General features: G+C 40.8%; 3 protein-coding genes across 3 annotated transcripts in view; 1 reads left to right on the forward strand and 2 right to left on the reverse strand.

The window, feature by feature from the left end:
* Positions 1–12,280, reverse strand: part of foxj3 (forkhead box J3) — a 78,702-nt gene extending 66,422 nt beyond the window's left edge. The window contains exon 1 of the mRNA XM_062404380.1: positions 12,043–12,280. The gene's annotated coding sequence lies outside the window, so the exon portion shown is untranslated. The remainder of the gene's footprint in view (positions 1–12,042) is intronic.
* Positions 12,281–15,165: 2,885 nt separating this feature from the next.
* ppcs (phosphopantothenoylcysteine synthetase) lies at positions 15,166–17,617 on the forward strand. The gene is made up of 4 exons (XM_062404400.1): positions 15,166–15,288; positions 15,888–16,425; positions 16,512–16,615; positions 17,082–17,617. Exons 2-4 carry the CDS (start codon positions 15,891–15,893, stop codon positions 17,406–17,408), a joined length of 966 nt encoding a protein of 321 aa, XP_062260384.1. The 5' UTR covers positions 15,166–15,288; positions 15,888–15,890; the 3' UTR covers positions 17,409–17,617.
* A 14-nt stretch (positions 17,618–17,631) lies between these two features.
* On the reverse strand, positions 17,632–22,783 carry utp3 (UTP3 small subunit processome component). Its single transcript, XM_062404390.1, has 16 exons — positions 22,601–22,783; positions 22,215–22,302; positions 21,095–21,151; positions 20,950–21,006; positions 20,748–20,853; positions 20,585–20,653; positions 20,357–20,478; positions 20,118–20,273; positions 19,967–20,038; positions 19,714–19,754; positions 19,529–19,625; positions 19,182–19,304; positions 18,954–19,090; positions 18,807–18,873; positions 18,055–18,162; positions 17,632–17,891 (listed from the first exon to the last, which is right to left on the reverse strand). Exons 1-16 carry the CDS (start codon positions 22,615–22,617, stop codon positions 17,802–17,804), a joined length of 1,407 nt encoding a protein of 468 aa, XP_062260374.1. The 5' UTR covers positions 22,618–22,783; the 3' UTR covers positions 17,632–17,801.
* Between the last annotated feature and the right edge of the window lie 1,376 nt (positions 22,784–24,159).

Here is a 24,159-nt window from a genome sequence, read left to right on the forward strand (position 1 = left end):
TGATGTCATTTTTGACGTCACAGAATTGTTTCGAGCTAAACCTAACTCCACCCACTGAGAGAGTCTGCAAGTATGTAGCAGCACTTTACCAGAATCTTATCACTGATTCCACGGGTAATTTTTTCTGTGACAGCTTGCCTGGACAAAAACACTCATCTAATCCATACCCAGGCAGCTAGGAAAGTTATTTACTAGGTATAATATAAGGAGATTTTTAAAGGCTCTTCTACCCACCTTAAAAAAGTCCAGCAGAAGTACCTACAAAGCTTAGGGACTGTTATCGAACCACAATGTATCACAGATCAATCAATATTCAAGTTGTCAAACCTACTAACTGCAGGGTGAGATGACTGCGAAACCACAATCTGTTGCCCCGACATCAATGGCCTCAAATGACTCGAGTATTTCACTACGAAAGCGTTTTTGCAACAGTTGCACTGTCTCAAATGCAAAGGTGGTGACAGCGGTGTTTGTGGTGGTGATGACATCATACCAACCCTGACTGCCACAACAACACAAAGCCTAAATCTAAACATACTACCGAAACAAATTCATACTGATATTTATTGTAATAGCTTATGTTGATTTGAAGGTACAATGTTTTTCATTAAACTATACAAATTCATCTAACCTAGTTTGTAATAAGATAAAACTCTGTGAGCAGATTATATTCTAAATATCGTGAGCTTTGTATGATTAACCGTGTATCTATTTTATCGTAAATTGCTCCCAAAAATTCATTCGTCCCACTGGTATAAGCAAAATCTGTCTAATTGTCATACTCTCCACTATCTCCTTCACCTACAGTCGGTAGAACAGTGATGACCGGTCTCTTTTTTAAAGTATGTTGCACACTGTGAATCAAGTCGTACTCATTCATATCTAATTATTAGCGGTTTTAAAAGTTAAACACAATGGCCAACTGTGCAGCTGTGTTCATTGTGCAGCAATGAGCAACCTCTACTTGAATTTAAGAATTGTGACTTAACTAAGCTTAATTTATGTAGTTCGATACAGTTTGCGACGGCTTAAAGATGCATCTGCCTTTCTTGTTACTGACTTATGTTTCGCTACAAGGCAAATAATGTGTGGTGCCGTATAAAATGTTTGGTTGTGACAACATTTTGAGCTGGAGGCAAGACCACAAATAATTAATTGGCACCAGTACAACCAGTGTTTATTTGTAACATCAATGTTCCAATTAACGACGATAATCGGGAAATACGAGGACATACTTTTTGAAGCAGACTGAGCATATAGCATGTAAGCAACAATGTAGGTGTTTTGGACAGAGCAATTTCATGATGGGCTTTATAAACGGCAACAGACAGATTTCACTGAAAGCGAAATGCGTGATAACACAAAAAACAGGAAATCAAAATGCCAGAGTGATGGTCAAAGTGGTTCACCGCTGGGACCTCTTAAAAATAAGAAAAAACCTGACAAAACTCAACAGAGAAAAACAATATAGAGGTTTTAAAAAGGCAGTCATTTCGGAGGACTAAATAGGGATTGGCAGGCACAAACCCAAGCAGCAATCAACATTTAACAAAGACTTGATATTGGCTCCTCTCCAATTATAGGCACATGCAGGGCATCATTTTGACTTTCGTTCACTGGACTGAACACAAAAAAGGCTGAAATCAGGGCACTGTGAGCTGCAAAACTTTGCTGAAGTGTGGCTGGGCTGTACAGTGCACATTAAGTCATTTAAGTCCCAATTCTCAACGTCCCTTCCTAACCTCTCACTGTACACACCAGTAACCGCCCCAGCACTAAGCCTTTCAGACCAAACTCTGCTCAGCCTTCAGCATCTTAATAAGAGGAGGGAAACTAGAAGGGAAGTGAAGGCATGGCAGTCTTTTAGAGGAAGCCGAATAAATGACTGAACACACACCCTGGGGCGGGCATGCCGGGGGGTTTCCAGGAGGTCGGAGCGAGCGGGGCCAATCATGTCAAGACAAAGGCTGCAGACTAAAACAAAACTGACATATCAAAGCAGCCAAGCCTTGTAGAAGGGAAAAGAGCAGCCGAGACACAGCATTCAACACAGCATTCAACGGCAGGGTCTGTTGCTGCATCAATGAGAGACAGCACAACCAAAACAGCTAATAGCGATTAAAGTGGAAATTCCGTCTGCTGAAAACCTGCATCTCTCTCCAATAGAAAAACACTGCTATAACCATCACACCATCGGAGTGATCCTATGGTGTTTGATCCCATCGTTGTTTTGTCTTCTGGGGGTAGGCAAACTTTAACCCAGGCTTTTGGGACACTGTCTCCGTACCCAAACCTTTAATCCCCCATCCTACTACAAATAATATTGAAGAGCAACTGTTCAAACCAAAACTCTATCATTACTAAAACAAACTAACGAGGCCTCCGGGCTGCTTTCACCGATTCATGTAGATAAATGCTTTGTCTACATGTACAACCAGAATCTCTGACAACCTGGAAAAACCAGGAATGTGCAATATAAAAGCACACAGACATTGCAGGATTATGAGCGCACTTAAATGAGTTATGTTTTTAAATTGGCTTGATGAGAGCCAGTGTGGCCTTAAACTCAGTTTGCTTCTAATGAGATATCAAAGCTTGACTGTTTACTACGTATCTTCTTTCCTTGTGATAATGAACGGAATCCTCTGAGGTTGCTGCCATGCTGACACAGCCCTTAGGTTCTTAAATCCAAAAATGGGTGCATTAAGTGCATTTTAATTGACTTATATTTACCCAGTGTATTGTCTTGCAAATAAAAAAGACCTTCTGGCACTCCTGGAAGACTGAAAAAGTAGGTCACTCAGTCTCCTGTGAGTCATAGATTTTGGCAGGAGACCAAGAAGAGCAGGTATGGGAGAGATAGCGCGGGAGCTAAGAGGGCCTAATGGTTTACTACGACTATTTCATCTGTATCATAAAGATAATCAAGTTCACTTACAACTGCATTTTGTTGTACAATGTGATATTAAGCAAAACTGGATGCAGAGGTTTAGGGAATTAGAACCAAAAAGCTTTACACACTTATGTGCTTCACAAAAATACACAAATCATATTGTAATTTGGCCTCCTGAGGAGCTTTTCATTCTGCAAACTCCTCTACAGTCCTTTGATCCATCCATATAAATTTCTTTAAGTAGGGAGATTTCTCAGATTGCAGGTGCAGTTTCGTTTCTCTTCAGTACCAAGGCCCAAACAGTTACTTTTTGGACACGGTGACTCAGCCTGGTCAAAGCCATCGGTCACACAGCCACCCAGGGATGACCATATTTTGAGGCAGAGCTTATGTGCACGACTCGGGCCAAACACACAATACTTAGTTACATTGAGCAACTGGCACAGATCACGTCGCCTCAGACATTGAGCCCCTCCCCCAGCTAACCTCTCCGCCCTCTCATTCATCCACCCTGAGGGAGAGGCATGCAGGCCAGAGGAAGTATGACTCATCTGAGTAACAAGATGCATTCTTCAGAATTCTCCACAGACGTGTTGTTTGCTAAGTGAAGACTAGGGAGAGAACAGCGCAGAGAGAGATAAAGAAAAAGAAGAGCCGATACAAAATGTAACAATTATCAAGATGCAGACTAGGTGTGAGAGCAAGACATATGAGAAATAGGGTGGGAAAGATGGGGCAAGAGCGAGTCATCACTTGTGTGGGTTTCCTGATCCTTGCAGATCAACATTTCCTCCAACTCCACCGAGAGAATCCTTGGCCTCTGTTCGGGGTTTTCTGAATCACAGATGGAGATTCCAAGTACTACATCTAAGGCTAATCCATCAGGTTTCACACAGAAAAAAAAAAAACAAATGACGACAACATAGCGGGGTTTTAACGTGCGATTCTGCTGAGCATGCAGAGTATAATGAGGCATTGACAACTGCTAGGAAGAAAAAGTGTTAAATCATCGGGGCTAAAAGATCCACCGCAGCTCCTTCTTAACCAAACCCACATCTGCAAAACTTGGCACGCGCCCCTACAGATCATGAGCCTCACACACTGCATCACACACTCTCTCCAACTTCTACATGAAGCTATTTCTAGACTAGTCTATATTAACAATGTCTGAAATCACAAAACAAACAGAGAAGCTACACACCGCCTTCAAGTCTGATCAACCAACACAAGGCTGCTGAAACATGCCTGTCTTGTGATTTTATGATAAGTGATCAGTCCAGTGATTCCTATTAATCAACTAGACTGTGTCGGCCCACCACAGCTTCATAATGAAACCAACATTTGTATTATTTCCCATTACAACATTAAATATCTAAATGCTCATCTCTCTCAATCACAAACACATTGACTCAGACCCGTCTGTCATAGTCCAACAGACCGTCAGGAGCATTGGGAGAAATCCTGTCACATCGATGGCTCAGTGGACCGTCAAAACATTCATTAAGATGTTCGTCCTCAGCAAGCAGGCAAAACTCTACATAAGCCTGGTCTCCTCAGCTGTCACTCGGGTTGCATATGAGAGCAGGCTATGTGTGTGCTGTGACTGATTGCACTGGCCAATCACAACAATCAACCCCCTGGCAGCTACAGATAGAACCCAAAAAATAAAGAATCTATTAAGAACCTCAAACACTGCAGTCTCTGACCATGTTTTACTGTCAGAAGAGGATGAACTTGAGTGATGTGGCAGTAAACCACATCCTCAAAACTCCACTATTTAACCTCGCTAAGCAGGCTTAAAACTGTGAACTTAATTAAACCTGAGCCTCTCTGACTTTCCTCTCTGAGTTTGCACACTGTCATTCAAACATTAAATGCTTTGCTGTAGCTACATTGCACACAGGAATAAGCCAATAAACCTATGAGAGCTGACATAATTGCAACTTGGATTGCACACCTCCTTTAGAGATACTAATACCACTGCAGCAAACGAGCATATTAGAGACTAGAATGGCACTCAGTAGAGTGCATATCTTTGCCAGGGGCCAGCAGTCCCCCTAAATCCAATCAAGCCACACTAAATTACACACACTCATAGATATCAGTCCCCATAGATATCAAATATATTTAGGTCAGATTTTTTTGTCAACCATGAATTTTTCAGTGGGATACCTGTAAAAATGGCAAAAGAATTAGACCCATCCTGAAATGTTAAAGAAAGTATGAATACAAATTCCTGGATCTGCCCTTTTGTCTGAATCCAAGCCAAATTTTGTCCCATCCTTTCACTGAAAACCGTTTTTAGCAGTTAGTTTAGGGGTGAAAACATAACCTCCTTGGCAGAGGTGATTATCCCACTGAACATAATTGACCAAATCTGCAATGTGTAATAACATAGTTCAATACATTGTGTGGTTAGATATGTGAGATGTGCATATACAGTACACTTCCTATGTCTTCCTCAGCCATGGTGCTACCTAAACTCACAGTCACCACCAAATCGACACCAATTAATCTGAGAGTAGCTGACAGCTAGCTGTGGCTTCATGTAATTGGTCAAATAGTGTGAATACATGAACCATGTATCCAATGGTTATTATTTTTATTCATACTCCACACCTTATCTTCTTATTTATGTTATGGTTCATGTTGGTTTTGTTGTAATAAAATAAAGAGCAGGATTAGTGTAAATTAAGTTATTTTCTTAAGAAGCAACAATTATGTTTACAGGACTACTTAGCCGCTACATTAGTACTAAATAATATCTCTCTATAAACAGAAGTAAAATTTGAATCAATTAAATATTCTTAACGTCGAAATACTGGGTAAATTGAATGAAATACACAGACATCAGTCACGATTGGCCACATCCTCGGCCCTCTTCCCTCTGGCAACATTGCTAGAGCTACTGTCTCAGCTTGTAGCTATAACTTTACAATAATTTGAGAAATTTGAAGACATGAGAAAATAATATTAGTTTTTAATTACAGAAAATATAAATTTTAGTTTGTTCGTAATAATTCACTCTAAGCCTAACCACACACTGTGGTTGCATGGATGGGAGCAGAGCATATTAAAGCTTGGTGAACATGATAATTTTTATTACATTTACAGAGCTAAGAGCGAAGTTTTGCTACTTAAGTTAAACGTTTACTTCTCACTTATCTCCAATACTACTCTGCTGCATGTGTCCATCTTCTGAGAGAGAGGAATAATAAATAATAAAGGAATAACTGATTAACCGTAATGGACAGAAAAACACAGTAGAGAACATTCAACATATTTTTAAGTCTTATGATGCGATTGGAAGCCCTGTGATGACTTTGTGCATGTAAATAAAATAATTATTTCTCTAATTCATAGAATTTCAGGCAATCTTTTGCAACATGTTTATTTCACAGGCTCATATGTTTCACAGGCTCATATGCTCATTTTTAGATTCAAAATGTCCCAGTTCAAAACGAACAGAAATCCCCATCTAATATAGGTATACTTCCACTTTACCTGAAAGTGAATATTGTATCTGCTACAGGGGCCACTGTAATGATTAACTCAGATACCAAATACTAACATGAAAGCCCCATTCTTATTACTTAAGCTGTGTCAGCTTAGCAAGGTATTCTTGCTGCATACAGCTCTAAAGTGTCTAAGAGTGTGAATCATACAGTATAAGCATATTAATTGCTTCTTCCAAGTAAAGAACAAAAAAGCTTAAGCAATATTGATGCTGAGGGCCTATCAGAACTCAAGGACAAAGTAAGTATACAATATGATGAATTATTAAATCCTTCAAGGATTGAAAAGTCAAGTCTGTCTTATTCATTTAGGACTTGGCTATTCATTAGCAACCACATTAGTAAATTCTCAAATGACCCAACTTCTATGAGTAGCATTTACTCTTTTATTTTACATGTTATAAAGCACCACAATAACACCCCCTTTAAGTGAGTTGATTTGTGGTCCCTGATTTAGATTTCCCTTTAAATTAAATTGCACTACAACAATACAGCACATAATCTATTTTTAGATTAACTATTCATGTACTTCACACAGTTGCTCAACTTCAACTTAAAGCTAACATTAGATCAAGCCAAACATTTATAATGGACTTACAACTTAATGTTTTAGTCTTTTGCTACCACAAGCCTGGAATGAGTCACAGAAACCACCTTCGAGAACAGATGTAGCCAACCCCCACCCCACCTTTGTCTATTACGCTTTCTTATTCCTCTTTTACACCTTAATTAGCAGGTATATGTGGGACTTTTCCCCTTGCCAGTGTTGAGAATTATTAACAAAAAACTGCAGGTGCAGTTTGTTCCCAAGATGTGAAAAAATCAAATGTACACAAACTTTCATGGCTATGCGCCAATGCCCGGAAGTTCAATGTTTATCATAACGTTCCGCAGGAAAAAAAAAAGAAATTGGCGCATTTACCCGGGGGGTTCCATCACTGGCGACTGGAGCTGGAGACCATAAAAACATCTACTGCTTAGTCATTTGTCACAGGAGTGAATGCTGATTATATACATTCCTATTGCATACAAAAGCCAGATGTTTGTGGTTGTTAGTTGGTTTTTTGACCAGTGGAAAAGAAACTTACCCAGCAGACTTGACTGGGGGTTGTTAAAGTAGTAATAATTAACCAGAATGAGGAAATTAAAAGGTTAAACATTTTCAAACCAGACATGTATCTAAGTAAATGTGCCAATAATAACAACACGAGTGAACCGGTTGAATTAAACATCATATGCTCCCCTAACTGACTCATGTCCACACATCCAACTCCAAGCCAGGACATGAATTGGAGCACATAGGACTAGTTCACTGACAGACTAAACTCAATAGACTGGGAGGAGGTGGGATGAGGAGAACTAGCTAGGCAGTGTTTTGCTGGATGAATAAAAAATGAAAGTATAGTGCTTCAGTAAATTTGCTTTCTACATCCCGTGAGGAGGGTTGGTGGTGGTGGTGAAGGGGTGGTGGGGGGAGTAGAGGCTTGTTTGAAAACTGAACCAGTGCTGCATTCCCACATCCACCCGTATCCAGCGAGGGGCTCTTTAAAAATTCATTAATTTACAACAAAAATAGATTAAAGCACCCAGCTGAGCAAAACTCAGAATTTGGCTCCTGAATAACATTAATGATAAAATATTTCCCTCAAACCCAGGGGGGGGGGGGGGGGTTGCCTGAAGAGACAGCGCTGGCTTTCTTCACCTTACAGCACCTTGAGAATCATACATTTTCAATCATCACTAAAATAATGCATTTCTAATTGTCATTTTTAATTATGCTTTCTTTGGATGGAAACAAGAGCTGGGCAAAAACCTGCGAAAACTAATTAAAATCCATCCAAGGATCTGTCGTTCCCATGATGCGGTGCCAATGTCATTCTATTTACCATTTGATATCTCTGCTACAGAGACTCAATGACAGCTGCTCCAGGCCCCCAAAAATGCCTAGAACTGCAGTTACAGTAATTGCTCTGGCCAGCACTAAATGAGGTTCACTTAAATGCAATTATCCCCCTCTGATCTCTCACATAAAGAGACTTCCTTAACATGGAGAAGTGGGCTCACACAATGTGACTGCAAACAAGATTCAAATTGGAATCAGGGAGGCATTTCCACCAGATGAATGGCTTCATAGCTCATCTGCATTCTAGTGATGCACAGAGTTGCTAATGAAGACCGAGCCATTCGCTTCTTACCAACACAGCCGCCACAAGAGCAAAACTTCACGCTAGATATGAGCAGAGTACCAGGAGAACATTTCTACCAAAACCATCTAGTCATTTGGCCTGAGCTGCTTTAGACGACAGCCCAGACTCCACGCAGAGTAAACAGCTGTTAAAAGGAAAGGAAGATCCTGTTATTTTCGTCTATTCAAGGTGAAAAACGCAGTGAAGGACAAGATGACGGGCAATGAAGCGAGAGAAAGAAACTCCAACCTAAAATAACTTCACATTCCTGAGCAGAGAGGGATTGAGAAAGAAAAACTCTTTGGATTCAGACCAAAAATAAGTCATTGTAAAAAAATAAGAAAAAAAGACTTAAGCAGAGCCCTTTGACCAACAGCACCACCACTACGCCATGCCAAAAAAATATCAGCCATGCTCATGAATAAATTGCCATCTGCCAATCGCAGATCACAATAGGTTTTCAGCCTGAGGGGGGTAGCGGCCTAATAGGGGTTGCTACAGAGGGTACCTGTTGGGTGCTGTCCAAATACACAGGGTGGTGAGGGGGGGGCTGTGATGGGGATTTCATGTTGCCAGAGGCTCATATACCTCCAGGATCCAGATAACTGCATCTCAAGGATGGCTATTTGAATAATCACTTCAACAAGGGGAGAAATTAAAAAGCCTCTCAGTGAGAGGAGGCTAGGCACAGGGCCACACTCTGAATTCCAAATGAGGGGCTGGTATTGAAAAGAGTAGACGCCTGCTCCAAATTCACTGTACTACACTAGATGGCTGACCCCTGACATCTATCCAAATCATATTCCTCCGGTAATTATTACATTTAATTTATAACATTATACACTATCACCCTCAAGACGAACATTATCTGTAACCCACTGATGAAATGTCAACATTTATTTACACATAGTTAAATGCATTGTTTGTGTTCTGCAGGTGGAAACAAAATATTTCCTTTCCACAGTGATGATAGAACAATGAACACACACACACACACACACACACACACACACACACACACACACACACACACACACACACACACACACACACACACACACACACACACACACACACACACACACACACACACACACACACACACACACACACACACACACACACACACACACACACACACACACACACACACACACACACACACACACATTTTTTTTTTTAAGACTCCAGGCTAAACCCACCATTAATGAGAGGTTGTATCACATCCTCCCATTCACACTTTTAAACGGTTACTGTGAGAGCACACAGATGTGTAATATTTTCTATTCCGTATTCACAGCTTTTCAGTCCATTAATCAGAACCTTGAGGTCTTTATTTAAGTTACTAACTCTGCTCTGTGATTTGACACAAGCGCAAAAGAAAGGAGATCTCCTATTAATAATGTTGACACCAATAAATCCCTAAACAACAATACATAACAGAGCCTTTTAATTCAAGCCTGCATAACATTGTTCGTCATGAACACATTGCTTATAAACTCATATTTGATTGATGCAACATTAGTGTTCTGAGGAGCAAATTTTACAATGTGTGGCCGTGATTCAGATTTCTGCATGCAATCTGTAAAAAGCATGCGCTGGCTGCGCAACGTCTATTCTTTAACAGTCTGCCAGCAAACAACAGCAAAATGTCTCTTTCAATTTCTTGTCAATTTTATGATTGCCATCAAGGTCCAAAATATCTGTTTTGCAGGGGTTGAGAATGGCCTCAGACGGAGCTGCAGACACTACAATCAAATGGCACTCAACATAAACGGCACACAGAGCCTCTTTAACATCTTTTCTTAAAACTCCAGGCAAAGGCAGGTGGAGAAAAGGGATAATTCAAAGAATAAGACAGAGTAATGATCCTATAAATTTCAAGACAATATGCTAAATTAATCTATTCCAGCTCTGCTTACCTGGGAAAACGATGTGCCTTCTACAGCGTCACTTACAATAGGTTTAATCCAGAAAGCTGTAGGCTTGCTATTTAAAGGATGGGTGATTAAGAAGCAAACCAGGTCTGACCTTTGATTGTTGGTGCTGACTAATGCCATGGGCATTTTGTTAGTTGAAGCATAAGGTCTGGCAAGGTCTTGGGATGATTTGTTCTGCTTTTTGGGGGGAGGGGGGTGAGATAGTGTTTAGCTTTAGTCATAAATCCAACCTTTCAAAGCTGATTTTATGGCAAAGTGAACTTGAGCATGATAATATATGATGATTAACCAATAATGTGAACCCCATTGCACACCGATCATTAAAACAACACTGTGACTTCATTGATAAAACTTGCACAAGTTGACAGCGAGGCAAATTAGGAGTTCAGTCATCCATCGTCTAATAAAGGCCGCCAGGATAAAGCAAGGACACTGCTTTGTATACAGCTGCACGCAAATGCCACAGCTGTTTAGTCTAAAGTTGGTAGCATTAACTAATCAGCGATCACACACGCGTGCACACACTCACACACACACACACACACACACACACACACACACAGAGAGCAAATGGTTTAACATCAAAGCGAGCATGCCCTCAGAGATGTCTTGCACACAGGACCAAAATATTTGACTGCAACACGGTCGGAGCCATCTCAGGGCAATACCCCACAAGGGTATAACCACCAGAGGCAAGAGGCAGCCCGGCGATCAAAGCCTGTAACATTAAATAGACCTGAAACACGCGTTGGCACTTGTTGATTTTGCAGCCGCATGACAAACCTGCGCCCTGTCACACAGCGAGACTGCTCCTCCATGCGGGGATCGTCTCTTTCGTTTTTCTTTCTGGAGGAATTTATTAGCCGCCTGAGAAACAGACGACTGACAGACAAGAAAACACGCTGCAACAGCTGTGAGTCAAATACCACCCGGGCACGCAGGAAAGCCAAATGACACTGGGCTCTCTCACTCACACACACGCAGGCACGCACGCACGCACTTCATGCTGGACACACAGCGTCTCACCATAGCAAACAGCTAGCTAACCATAGCAGCCAGGATAGGACATTGTATCCCTCCAACGCGAGGAAAACACACACCTAGTCCCGGCCCAGGAGAGAGCGCACGCACCGCTCAGCTAAAGTTAGCAGGCTACTACAACTGGCTAGCTAGCTGTCAAAGTTGCCCTGTCAGTTGTCACCGGTTGCACGGCGGCGCTAGCAGGCTAACGCGAGAGCTGTCAACTTGCGGGGAGTTACAGCAACGCGCCCGGGGTGTACTCAACACTGACCGGTGGGACAACACGGACGGGCTCCCCAGGGTGGGAGGAAAAAGGGGGGAAGAGGGAAGAAAAAAAAATGTGTCCCCGCACGCCCCGCCACACGGTGTGTCAGGGCCTGTTCGCCGGGCGCAGTCCCCCACACAACTTCAGCGCGGCTCACTTCCCCGTTAAAGTCGTCCATTTCGTGGGCCTCAGTTCAACTTCCATGCCCGTGTAGCTCACTTACTCTGGGTGAAAGCTGCCGTGACGCTGGCTCCCTGTAATTCCTCACGGTAGTTTCAGAGTAGCTGCCCCCCTCTCTCCCCCTTTTTCTTCCGCCTCCTCGTCTTCGGCTAAGCGGGAGCTCCCCACGGGTGTCCTGCGCTTCTTGACGCTCCGGTCCTGTGCAGAGGAGTCGCTGCAACTCGGCCGGTGTGCCCGCGGTGCCGTGGTGTCCCTGCTCGGCTTCTCTCCGCCTTCTCTCGTTCGCCTTTCTCTCGGCTGCGGTGCCAACATCCGGGACCCTGCCCCCCTCTCGCTCTCTCTCTCTCTACCTCCCCCCCCTCCCTCCACTCCTCCCCGGTTTCATTCAAAGTGACCGGAACTACTTTCCCATTCGACGACGTACAGGAAGGTTTGGGGTTTTGTTTCCCTCCGTCAGCCTCACCACCGCTGCCGCCACAGAAACTAGCGCGCGGTCAAACGCATAAATCCCGCAGTCGAGACAACAGCGGCTCCATCCACGCATGAACTCCTCGGTGGCTCCATCGATACATTATATTGACTTTAGAGGCTGTGCGGGGGGGGGGGGGGGGGGGGCAGTTAATGTGTCTTCTAACGTAACACATGGCCTTAATACATAAAGCACTGAAGAGACCTTTAATTAAGTCACAGAATACAAGGAGGGTTGTTGTCCACGTGGGTATCACTGGTGGTTGAACTATTTAGATAGATTGTAAAAGTACTAGTACCACACTATAGACGTGCTAAAAGTCCTCTATTTAAGATTATGATGGACATATGTCAATTAAATTGCTTAAGAATGTGCAGGAAAATGTACGTTTTTAAGGTACTTAAGGCAAATAAAATACACCCAGGAGACAATAATAGATAAAGTAGTATTATAGATGTTATGTATACTTTAATTTTATATTGAATTATTTTTTGTTCGTCTATTTGTTTGTTTAGGTACATTTTCCCATTCCGTTTTTGTATTGACATTTTTTTATGAATGTGAATATGTACAATAAATAGTGTGAGCAATAAATAATATAAAAAGTCAGGGGTGAGGGATACTTATTATTTTGTATGAAATCGCTTAAAGACTGACTGATGCTGTTCATAGTTGCCCAGAGCCATAACAGGTACCCCATCCTTTGAAAAGGATGGGGTACCTGTCTAGGTTGTAACCCTCTGGCTGACTAAATAATAATAATAATATTAATTGCAACAATGATAATAATAAGTGCAGAAGTATGTCTTGTTTAGGTATGGTTTAAATATTTGCTGTTTAAAGAATCCTTGACTTCATTCCTTCAGTCTTGTTCCTTGGCCTGAAAGACTCGTTTAACTATGGTAGGATCGTCCTTAAAAATTCAACCATGTCTCACTCTCCTCTCTACAATGCAAACTGCACTTCAGCTAATAAACCATTGAATTCCCAGAAAAGGGAGGTTATGGCCTCAGAGTCCTGCAACCTTGGCATTCAGTAGTTAGTTAAATATTTTAAACATTTTAGTGTGATATACGATATAGGAATAAAAATACTACAATGACTATAATGGATGGTTTATCTGATTGTTTTATTAGTTCTTATGCCAAACTGTTGAAACGTGTTATTATTGAGGTATTTAATTTACTTTATGGTTAAGGTCATTTTTCCCAGAGTGGTTCTCCGTGGGCCTTGAGTAAAAATGTTCCATATAAAAAGCCCACACATGTCTTATATAATTTATAGTGATTTATTTGGCAACATGGAACTCTCACTTTTGCATTTCATGAATCTTTTCCATCATTTTTAAACACCCTGGCTGATTATTGAACTGACACACATGACCCCACTTGTACTGGCCCATTAAAATCTGGACCAAGCCTCAGTTTATTTATTTAAGTGGGGCTGTCTTGAGATTCCGTTTTTGTAAAAGTGCAAATCAACAAAACATGTGGAAACTGATACTGCAACACAACCATGTATCACAGTTTTGTGTTGTGATTATCTGACAGTGCAACAGCGCCTCTTGTGGGTTGATCATGAGTACTGCTAATGATACACAGATTCAAGAGATTCAAGATTCAAGATTTTTATTCGTCAAATGCACAACAATAACATTAAGCAGTCGCTGGCAGTGAAATGCTTGAGTCTCAGGCTCTCTTCTAACAATGCTCAAGTAATTACACACTATACAATAAAATAAGATAAATAGTATAAAATAGAATATCAAAATAGGAAATAATGTATATATATCTAAATATATATGAACAGCTGAGGAGAAAATAAAACAACAGAAGTGCAAATATGCAATTATGTCACGGTGCTAGTTTGATGGAGTTATTGCAGTTGAAAGGAGTTTGGTAAAAAAAAAGGGATCAATCATTTTAAATCAGAGCATTTACAGTGATAATGACTGAGCCCGGCCCTTTGTTCAAACTGAAACATACACACACAGACACACAAACACAAACACGTACACACACGCACACGCACACGCACAAACACACACGCTTTCCTAAGATGTGTGGCATCAGTACCTAGCTATACGAAGCAGATTCGTAAATAGCAACGTTTGACTCTTGACAGTGCGACGGCCGTCGGACTTCCATATCCTTTACCTCACACCTCCATATTACAAGGTATTATTATTTTAATAACTGCAGAAATGTCATATCAAGTCAATAAGTCAAATAAAAAATAAAATAGGAATAGGCTAATTAAAGTCATTCAAATCAAGTCAACCCGCAATTATTGAAAATCATGAAAAATTGGATGTTCAATCCTGAACCAAGAAGAAACTCAGCTTTACATTTTTTCAATTTTTGAGTTTTTCGTTTAATGCTATTCTCAATTATAAAAAGCTATAGAGTCAGTGAGAGACACTGGCTCTCAGGTACTTATTGAATGTAACAAATACAATGAACGAAGAAGGGAATTAATATTAGGATTAAAAGATGAAAAGAAAAAATATGACATCACAAAATTTGTTAAGAAAGACATCAAGGTATATGCATCTTCTAATGGACTAATTAAGAGAAACAGGGCTAAAGACAATAGATATTAGATAAGTCTATATTTGTTTTCTTCTAATCCACTACTCCACACTCCAGTCCAATGGGGGGCGGTAATGCAGCTATAAACTGTTGGCTAACTGCTAATAAACACCAGAAGAAAGATAATCTGCAGAAGAAGAAGAGGACGCTGGTTTCAGGAAGTGCAGAAGTTGTTGAGACTATATATCTATGGTTGAGAAGCTGCAGGAGAAGAAACTGAAGAAACAAAGTAAGATATCATTTATTATATTAAATGTCACATTTCATTTTGTCCACTTTATTGTTACAGTGGCTTTTTTTTGTTTCCAGCAATGATTGACACATGATGCGGTTGCACAACAGTGACTCTGGGTTTATCTATAACTTTCTGTGACGTGACAGTTCCCAGCACAGTAAATTTCACCCGTGTTGTTCATACATTCACTTTATGCTTCATAAACATTTGGAAGAAAGGAACATCAATGTACCTTTTCACATATACACAACAATCACATTTTCAGAAGGATCCATTCCAAACATTTCTTTTTGCAAATGTTAAACAAAAACAAAATCTATAATCGCATCGTATTTGAAATGCCTCATATGCTATGCGTACCTTTGGTATCTGTATGCTACCCGTTGTTATATCAGCTGACAATATATCTTTTGTTTATCCCTTATTTATATATTTCCATTAGAGGCTATAAACGCTGACTGCCTCCACACTGGACGTTATACAACTGACAGACATGCCGGCTAACCTGATGTTGATTTGCAGAGTATATGAAGTGGAACTACTATGCTGCATCTATCTTCTCCTCTGATGATAGCCCCTCTCTCTCTCATCAGGTCATGGCTGAACCCAGGATATCTTCCATCGATGGGAAGTTAGCTGAAGAATTTGCCGTCCCCGCCCATGTTGAGGAGGTGAAAGCGAAGATGTCTGCCTTTGCGACCCAGCATGCGGCAGCAGGTCGCCGGGTGGTTCTCATCACGTCCGGGGGCACCAAAGTTCCCCTCGAGTCGCGCACTGTCCGCTTCCTCGATAACTTCAGCAGTGGCAGACGAGGAGCCTGCTCAGCAGAGTACTTCATAGATTCCGGCTACGCTGTCGTCTTCCTGCACAGGCACCGCTCCCTCTACCCTTATAGTCGAATGTTCTCGACCATAAATGTGATGGATGCCCTGGAGCTCACAAGTGGGGATGAAGCATCTGGCTCCTCTGGTGAAGTACTAGTTAACCCACAGGTGCTTCCCAACATAGCCAAAGTGCTGAAGAAATACCATGAAGTGAAAAATGGCGGACTTCTCCTTCCTATTGAGTTCAGCACTCTGTCAGAGTATCTGCACCTTCTCAAAGCAGCAGCACAGGCACTCAGCACTATAGGTACAGATTAATAACAATTCACAGGTTGAAGTCCTTACTGAACAAGTTATTCATAATTTGTTATCCAATGTTTTTTCTGCAATTAGGACCGAAGGCCATGTTTTATTTGGCGGCAGCTGTGTCTGATTTCTATATCCCAGCATCTGAGATGCCTGAACACAAAATCCAGTCTTCCAATGGTCCACTTCAAGTGAGTAGGAATGCTGCTGTACATTCAAGATTTCATATTCTAATTTAGCCCGAGATGGCTGTATGGTTCTAGGCATGGCAGTGTTGATTTTGTACATGAGATCCCATACGTTTGGTCAGGTCCAGTTTTTGTTTATTCAACAATTGTTTGACTAAATACCTGCAAAACAATCTAGAATGGTAATCATTAGAATGTTAAAAATGTAAAGGGTTCTTCCCTGAGCCATCCCTCCTGTAGTTTTGTGGTATGTTACTTAAAAACAAAGAAAAGAACAGGTAACCTTTGATTGAGGTAATGATATTGTAATCAGCCTAAGCTGTAGTAAATGTTTGCATACTAACAAGATAAACAAACTTAGCATGTTAGCATTTAACTCAAAGCACTGCTGTGTCTTAGTACAGCCTCACAGAAAAGAAAGTATGGCGTTGGACTCAGTCCTGTTATTAATGATTTCTCTCTCCTTCAGCTTAGCTTGAACATGGTCCCTAAGATACTGTCACCACTGGTGAAGGACTGGGCACCTCAGGCATTCGTCATATCTTTTAAACTGGAGACCGACACAGCCATCCTGTTGGACAAGGCTCGTGGAGCTCTGAAGAACTACAGGCACCAGGCAGTGGTGGCCAACGTACTGGACTCTAGACGGGGTTACGTGGTGGTGGTGACCCCTAAAACTCAGGATGAGCTGATCCTTACAGATGAGGACGTGAAGAATGAGGTGGAGATAGAAGAGATGATAGTGAGCAACCTGACATCAGCACATAACAGGTTCATAAATCAACAAGGGAGTTGACAGTCATCACCTGCACGTCTGAGTCTGTGATACAGCTATAAGATGTGTCTGTTCTCTTCCCGGATCCTGAGCTTAAATTCAATCTTCAGTCATTGCTGTTCATGTTTGTCATGTGGTTGCATAACCTCTGTGATAAGTATATCTGCAAACACACGACTGCCCTTTGCAATATGAGCCTCATGGTTATAACACTGTCTCTGTACTATATCAATAAACAACTTGACAGTTTATAAAATGTTTATTGAAACTGCACATTTTGATATACTTTCTACAACAGTGACTGACAGAATGATTCAGAACCACAAGAGTCACCTGTAATTCACAATAACAATCCATTGACACTTTTTCAATCCCATGGCAACGCTTTGCAGCACATGTTCTATTCCCTCTTGGTTACTTAAGTTTGGTGCCCTTCTTGACACCAGCACGAATACCAGACATCTCTCCGCTGTACCTCGTCTCCTCCCGACGAACCTCACGGACCTGGCAAATATAAACAACAGAGTCAGTGTTGGTCTTGGGAGTGCGTTATGACAGATCACATATATTCTTGACTTATACTGATGAGCCGGGAGAGCGGAGGCTTTATGATGTACTTGATTAACAGGGCTATAAGAAACATTTCATCAATGTGCAGAATACAAACCTGTCCCTTTCTGCGGATTTTAGCCCGTCTGAACTTCTCTCTGTGCTTGACTCGGGGATTACGGTCAATCTTCTTCCTCTTGGGTGTGAGCCCCTTGTTCTTGGCCATCTGTGGTGTTGGTAGAGACACACAATTAGAATAAATGTCCATGTGACAAAGCCTGACATGGAGTACATGAAGTGAAACAGCATGAAGGGCACCAGACATTGATATCTACTGAAAAAGTTAAAGTTTTGAGGGATTATCTAAAATGTTCCTTTAATCCTCCAAGCCAAAAGGGAAGAAGATCCCAGTGAGTAATGAACATTCAAAGATGCATGAGCAGCGCTGAAGGAAATTAATTTTAGCATCTTCCTCTGATATACTTGTGGCTTCCAAGTGTATGCCAGACATGAGCTGCTGTTTGAAGTTGCAGAGTGCAAACTCAACTGTACAGCCACTGTAATCGACTTTCTAGTACCACACAGCTGGATATGAGGTCACATACTACAGAGACACTCCAGCAGGGGGCGGCCTAAAGTCACTAAAAAACTAAGTGAATGTTTAACCTTCTTAGAGATATGCCTTCCAAATAAAGAGCAACCCAACGCTGGTGTAAGACCATATAAGATCAATTCATGACAATTAGTCCAGCATTAACATATATTCATCAGTAGTGTATGATGAATATTATAATTCCTTTAGGTAACTGGCTGAGAAAGGGCATAGTGTAATATTGATCTTTGAGTGTGTGAGTGGTTGGAGCTCAGTACCTGGTAAGTGATTCCTCTCTTAGCATCTGGATCCAGCGCTTCCATCTCCTGCTTATCTTCCACAATCCTGCAGCAAATTGACCATTTATCAAACCATTCCCATTTGATTTGGTCCCAACAGCCATTTGCAACTCAAGTCCTACTTACTCTTCATCTTCTGGGTTTTTGCTCTTTCTCTTCAATTTCAACCGCTCCTCCACCTCTCTGTAGAAACGCAAAGCTGCTTCATCGTCCAGGTCGGAGTCAGAGTCCTCCTCGACCTCAGCCATAGTTTCTCTGGAACCCTGCAGCCAATGAGTACTCATGAGAATACTATTTTATATTAAACAACAACAGAATCAAACCGTATGGGAAATTGGCTGAAATGAACCTCACCTTGTCCTTCTTACTGGAGACTCTGGTCTTCTTGCCCTCTGCTGGCCCTTTGTCCTCACCAGCTAGAAGCTTGTGAAACTGTGGTGCGAGCCGAGCATCCACTTCTCCCAGCTCATTGATGAGCTGCGGGGAAGATGTTGAAGAGTCAGACAGACAAAGGGTTCCATCCATTTGAATATGTTATAGATCTTTCATGCTGTGTCCCATGATGCTGATAGTGTTTTATCCCAGTCATCGTCATTATTTCCACTGTCAAAACTAAAGAGCATACGAGCAGTGTTCCTGCCCGCTACATATTAAGGGCGGACACACATTTGATAAAACTGTGCGTCAGTGAGGGGACTTACATTTCTGTAGGTGAGCAGTCTCTCAATCACAGGGTGGTTATGAGCGGGGACTCGTTTTGCTTTCAGCACCAAGTAGAAACTGATGTTTGTGCAATAACTGGTAGGAAACAAAGAACAGTCGTTATTCAGTGGAAGAACAATAACATGACATTACAGTTTAAAAGTAAAATTTAAGTACAACTTACTTGAGATAAAGTTGCTGTTTTGTCTTGATGTAGTTAGCACCCTGTAATAAACAGGAACAACGTTATTTAGATTCATAATTATTACCTCCACCAAGGAGGTTATGTTTTCATCTGTGTTTGTTAATTTGCAAGACATTTTGTGAAGGGCTGGGGCAAGAACAAAATAATATCCTGTGTCATCTTGGATCCAGATCAGAAATCTTCAAAACTCCAAGTCTAGTGAAAAATTCAGAAAAAAGCTAGATGCTCTCACTTTTCCTGGTGGGATCTTTCCCTCCTTGACCATCTGCATGAGGGGCTGCAGCTCATCGGTGAGTTCAGTAAGCTGGACGGAAAGCACAGACTGAAATGTTAGTCAATGGATCAATGATGTTGTTTCACATGTACGCTGTTGATGCTTATACCTTTGCCTTGAAGTCCTGAATAAGTTCAAGCAGCTCTGGCGAGTCTTTCTTAAGAAGTTTCAATTTTTCCTTCTGAGACATCTGCTTCAGGTCCTTCACTATCTTCTCCTCTTTTTCAACAGTTTTCTTTTCATCCTTATCCTCGTCAGCAAATTCCTAAACACAAAACAACAAAGGTCAACACAGAATCATCACAACAATGCAGATTTATAGGATAGATTTACAATAAAAAAAAATACCTGAAAAAGGTTTAAATCATAATCCTCCTCGCTCAGATTTGCAGCCAGTCGGTTTTGGATATTTTTAGCCTCTTCTTCCTCCTCTCGTTCATCAGCTTCCAAAACTTCATTTGATTTCCCTTCTGTAAAAGGTCAATGTAAATGTTGCATCAGCCACAATGATCAATTCAGGTGATACAATTATCACAAAATGCCTCAATAATACAGCCGGGGATTAAAGATGCTCACTGGTGATCGTATAATCTGAGTCGTAGAAGATCTTCTTCTTTTTGCCCCATGCCATTTCATTTGGAAGGTCTGAAAAAAGCAAACAACATAATTATAGTTAAACAGGCTTGTACCACCAAATACACCAAACTCTTGACATATAAACAGAGAACTTTTTGTTTACCATCATCTTTTCTCGCCTCTAAATCACTGTCCATGTCTGTCCCCTCTTCCTCTTCTTCTTCTTCCTCCTCCTCTGACTCAGAATCATCCAGGGCCATCACCTCCTCCTGTAAAATTCAAATGAGCTTGAATTTGCTCCCTGGGCTAAGAGAACTCACTGAGGATGAATCCAAACAAGGGCAAAAACTGAAAAAGTTCATCACCTCGTCGTCTATTTCCTCTGAATCACTCCCCATCTGAGTCCCAAGGGCGAGAAGTTTCTATGGCAGAGAGAGAAAAATTTGTGTGAGGTTAAAACCGCAACATACACAGAAGTTGAGCAGATAACATCTTATGACTTGAACTTACTGCAATCTTCTCATCGTGAAACTCATCGATTTTGTCCTTTGTGTACTGAGACGATTTCTGAGAGTAAGAGAGGAGACAAGGTCAAAGTTTGACTGTTGAAAATAACAACCACAGCACTAAAGCAGAATTAATGGGGTGACAGTATGTTGATAGTTAATACGTCCATAATGTATAATATAACAATGTGGCATCAAGATATTGTCAGATACTGTGGACCAGAAACATGGGTTAAGTGTTACAAATCTTTGAATGTTGTATTATCTCACAGAGCTTCATGTCCATTTTACAACTGTTGTTATTATAACACTTTAACAGACAAGAAATGTGAAAAAAAAAACACAGGGAGCACAAGCACAAATTAAGCAAATACCCTTCTTGACCAAGACGACCAACACTACTCAACAGGAAAGGAAAATAACTACATGTGCAGTCGATACACATTGTCGTGTTTTTAATGATGTAGCCACAACAATAAAGGGTTTTAATCATTTGTCGAGTTAGAATAAACAATGGGCCTTGAAATCTGGTAAATGATCTTGTCTTGTGGATATTTATTTAAAAATATTGGCTCCTGACTCAGTCACACATTTAATTCCACCAAGGAGGTTGTAATTTTGCAACTGTACATGTATTTGTTGGCTCGTTTGTTCGATTTTAAGTAGGATTACACACAAAAATACTGAAATGATTTCCATGAAACTTTTTTCAAATAACTTTATCATTGCGGGAAAAGCGATTTAAAAAAGTTTTCTAAGGGAGTGGATTTTTGATGTTAAAATAATGGTCAATCATGTGTTTTGGACATTGGGTTTTCACTTTTTGTGGGCCATTCTAGTTTAATACCATTCTGATAAAACGGCCTTAATCATAGTCATTATTATCATTTACCCAATGCAGGAGTTTATTCAAACTTAATTCACATTTTTGACATAACTTCAGTGCAGTAAAATTTGCTTTGATTAACAACTAAAAGTGAGTGAGTGAATTGGTTTTCCATTGTCCATCACTAAATTCTGGTCAGGAACTGTGGCACTGGCACACTGGATTTATTTTCAACATTTGATTAAAAAACAACTTTTAAACACCTTTAACCTGTAGATACTCTGCTGAGTCTTCTCACCTTATCAGGGACAGGCATGTTCTTGTAGGCTTCAGGATCATCTTCACCGAATCGCTCAGTCTTTTTGATTTTCGGCGGCTTTATAATCCTGAGCAATGAAGGACCAGAGACACAGGAGTTTAACAACTGAGAGTATGCATCATCACACTGGAGTCTTATACCCTCCACTTCTCCTCTGGTGGATGCAGGACTGTTTAGCGCAGATCCAGGACCCGTCACACTGAAAACCACAGCCCTGCACTGTCTCTTCAGTTCCTGGTTCATGACTATGAAGTTATTTAGACCTCAAACAGCAACAGTTTCCCCCCCAGAACTCCTACAGCTCTTAGATTAACATCCAGATTAAACTGTACTAACGTGATGAAGCTAATTTATACCAAACCCACCTTTTAGCTCGAACCATTGTAGAAATCACACGTGTTCACCGCACGCGGATAAACTAAAACAGGACGTGAAAACCAAAAAGTTTAAGTCCGGAGGTTAGAGTAAAATAAAAAGTGTAAATATCCAGCTGCGTTCAGATAAATATGTTTCCACACGGGTCACCATGTGCTTCCGTGCTCTCTTCTTCTGCACTGTCAATCTGGGTCTACAAAGGAGGGTGAAAGATGCACAGCGCCGCCCCAGGCAGGGAAGTGTAAGTACACTATTAGGGGTAAGGTTAATGTTTGGTTTATAGCAAAAACAAAACAATTCAAAATTCCCAGTTACAATAAGTTCAGAGTCAAATGCACTGTAATGCAATGTGCTCACAGTGATATTCAGACTGACAGGATCCGAACCTTAGATTGTTTGTAATGACGGAAGACATTTTGACTTCTTCTCTGAGTCTAAATATTCGGAAGAATTGGAGACGCGTCATCCATCTTTTCATTCAGTCTATGAACTAAACATAAAGTACTGAGGATGTTGAGGGTTCAAATAGTTCATGCTTTTACATCATTGCCAAAATTCAGGGATCATTATTTACAACAATTACAATGCACTATGTGTTAATGTGGGTGAGTGTGTGGGCCATTTTGGGTCAGTAAGATTCACAATCCAATATAAATCCAAATTACTAAGAAAAAAGCAAACAGTGAAGAGACCTCAAGACCAGGTCTACACAGGTGCCTCTTTTTATTCACAATATCAAACAGCGCAGAAACAAAGACTTAGTATATAAGGTTTTTATATTGTGTTTTATTTACATTGTATATATTGGTTTATTTTTGTCATGCACTGATTGCTGGTTGAACATCAAATTGCCCTTGAAGGATATTAAAGATTTTCTTTTATGGACAACTTTAGTTAATCACAAGCTGCACAAACCAAGCTAGAGCAGCAGAGGAACCCAGCAGCCAGCAGGGGGCAGCCTCAGGACATCACAGCAGACTGTGATTCTTGTAAGACAAGGTTGAAAAGTACTGGGTTATTCTCTAACAACAGGTTTTTAAAGTATGTTGAATCATCCAGTATCTTAAAGCCAAAAACATAAAGTAACTTTTAAGTAAGGCTGTCAAATATATGTAGTAAAGTAGAAAATAGTGTTTATCAAAAAGCAGCATAAAATGACACAGACCCACACGCACGATAATTTGTCCATCTTCTTATTGTGCTCAGTCCCTCTCTGCAGTCATCAGGCGGTGTGGCCTAGTCGGTACCAAGTGTCAGTTCTCCAACAAGAAGTACCTGGGTTAGAACCTCAGTCTTTACCATCTTCAAGCTGGCAATATACTGAACTCTTAAAATTGGCAGGATTTCTCCTATTAATTGCCAAATATCTTACACTATGTAAATTTAAATTAATTAAATATAAAAACAGCAAAAAATTAAATGTAAAATAAAAAAACTACAAAAAAAGTGTGCGCGCAAGACCTGCGCATTAGAACTTCTGCGCAAGAAGTGCGCAGTAGGCTAAATTTAATTTAATCAACATTTCAAATTTAATTTGGTATAAAAAATC

Source organism: Platichthys flesus, chromosome 2 (assembly GCF_949316205.1).
Source record: "Platichthys flesus chromosome 2, fPlaFle2.1, whole genome shotgun sequence".
Taxonomy (NCBI): Eukaryota; Metazoa; Chordata; class Actinopteri; order Pleuronectiformes; family Pleuronectidae; genus Platichthys; species Platichthys flesus.

Excerpts from the sequence above, each read along its gene's own strand:
- utp3 (XM_062404390.1), bottom strand. Across the intron at positions 20,854-20,949 it reads CAGAGGAAATAGACGACGAG|GAGGAGGTGATGGCCCTGGA; the intron begins GTGATGAACTTT and ends TGAATTTTACAG. Across the intron at positions 19,305-19,528 it reads GACTGCTCACCTACAGAAAT|CTCATCAATGAGCTGGGAGA; the intron begins GTAAGTCCCCTC and ends TCTTCCCCGCAG.
- ppcs (XM_062404400.1), top strand. The coding sequence starts at position 15,891 with ATGGCTGAACCCAGGATATCTTCCATCGATGGGAAGTTAGCTGAAGAA. Across the intron at positions 16,426-16,511 it reads ACAGGCACTCAGCACTATAG|GACCGAAGGCCATGTTTTAT; the intron begins GTACAGATTAAT and ends TTCTGCAATTAG. Across the intron at positions 16,616-17,081 it reads CTTCCAATGGTCCACTTCAA|CTTAGCTTGAACATGGTCCC; the intron begins GTGAGTAGGAAT and ends TCTCTCCTTCAG.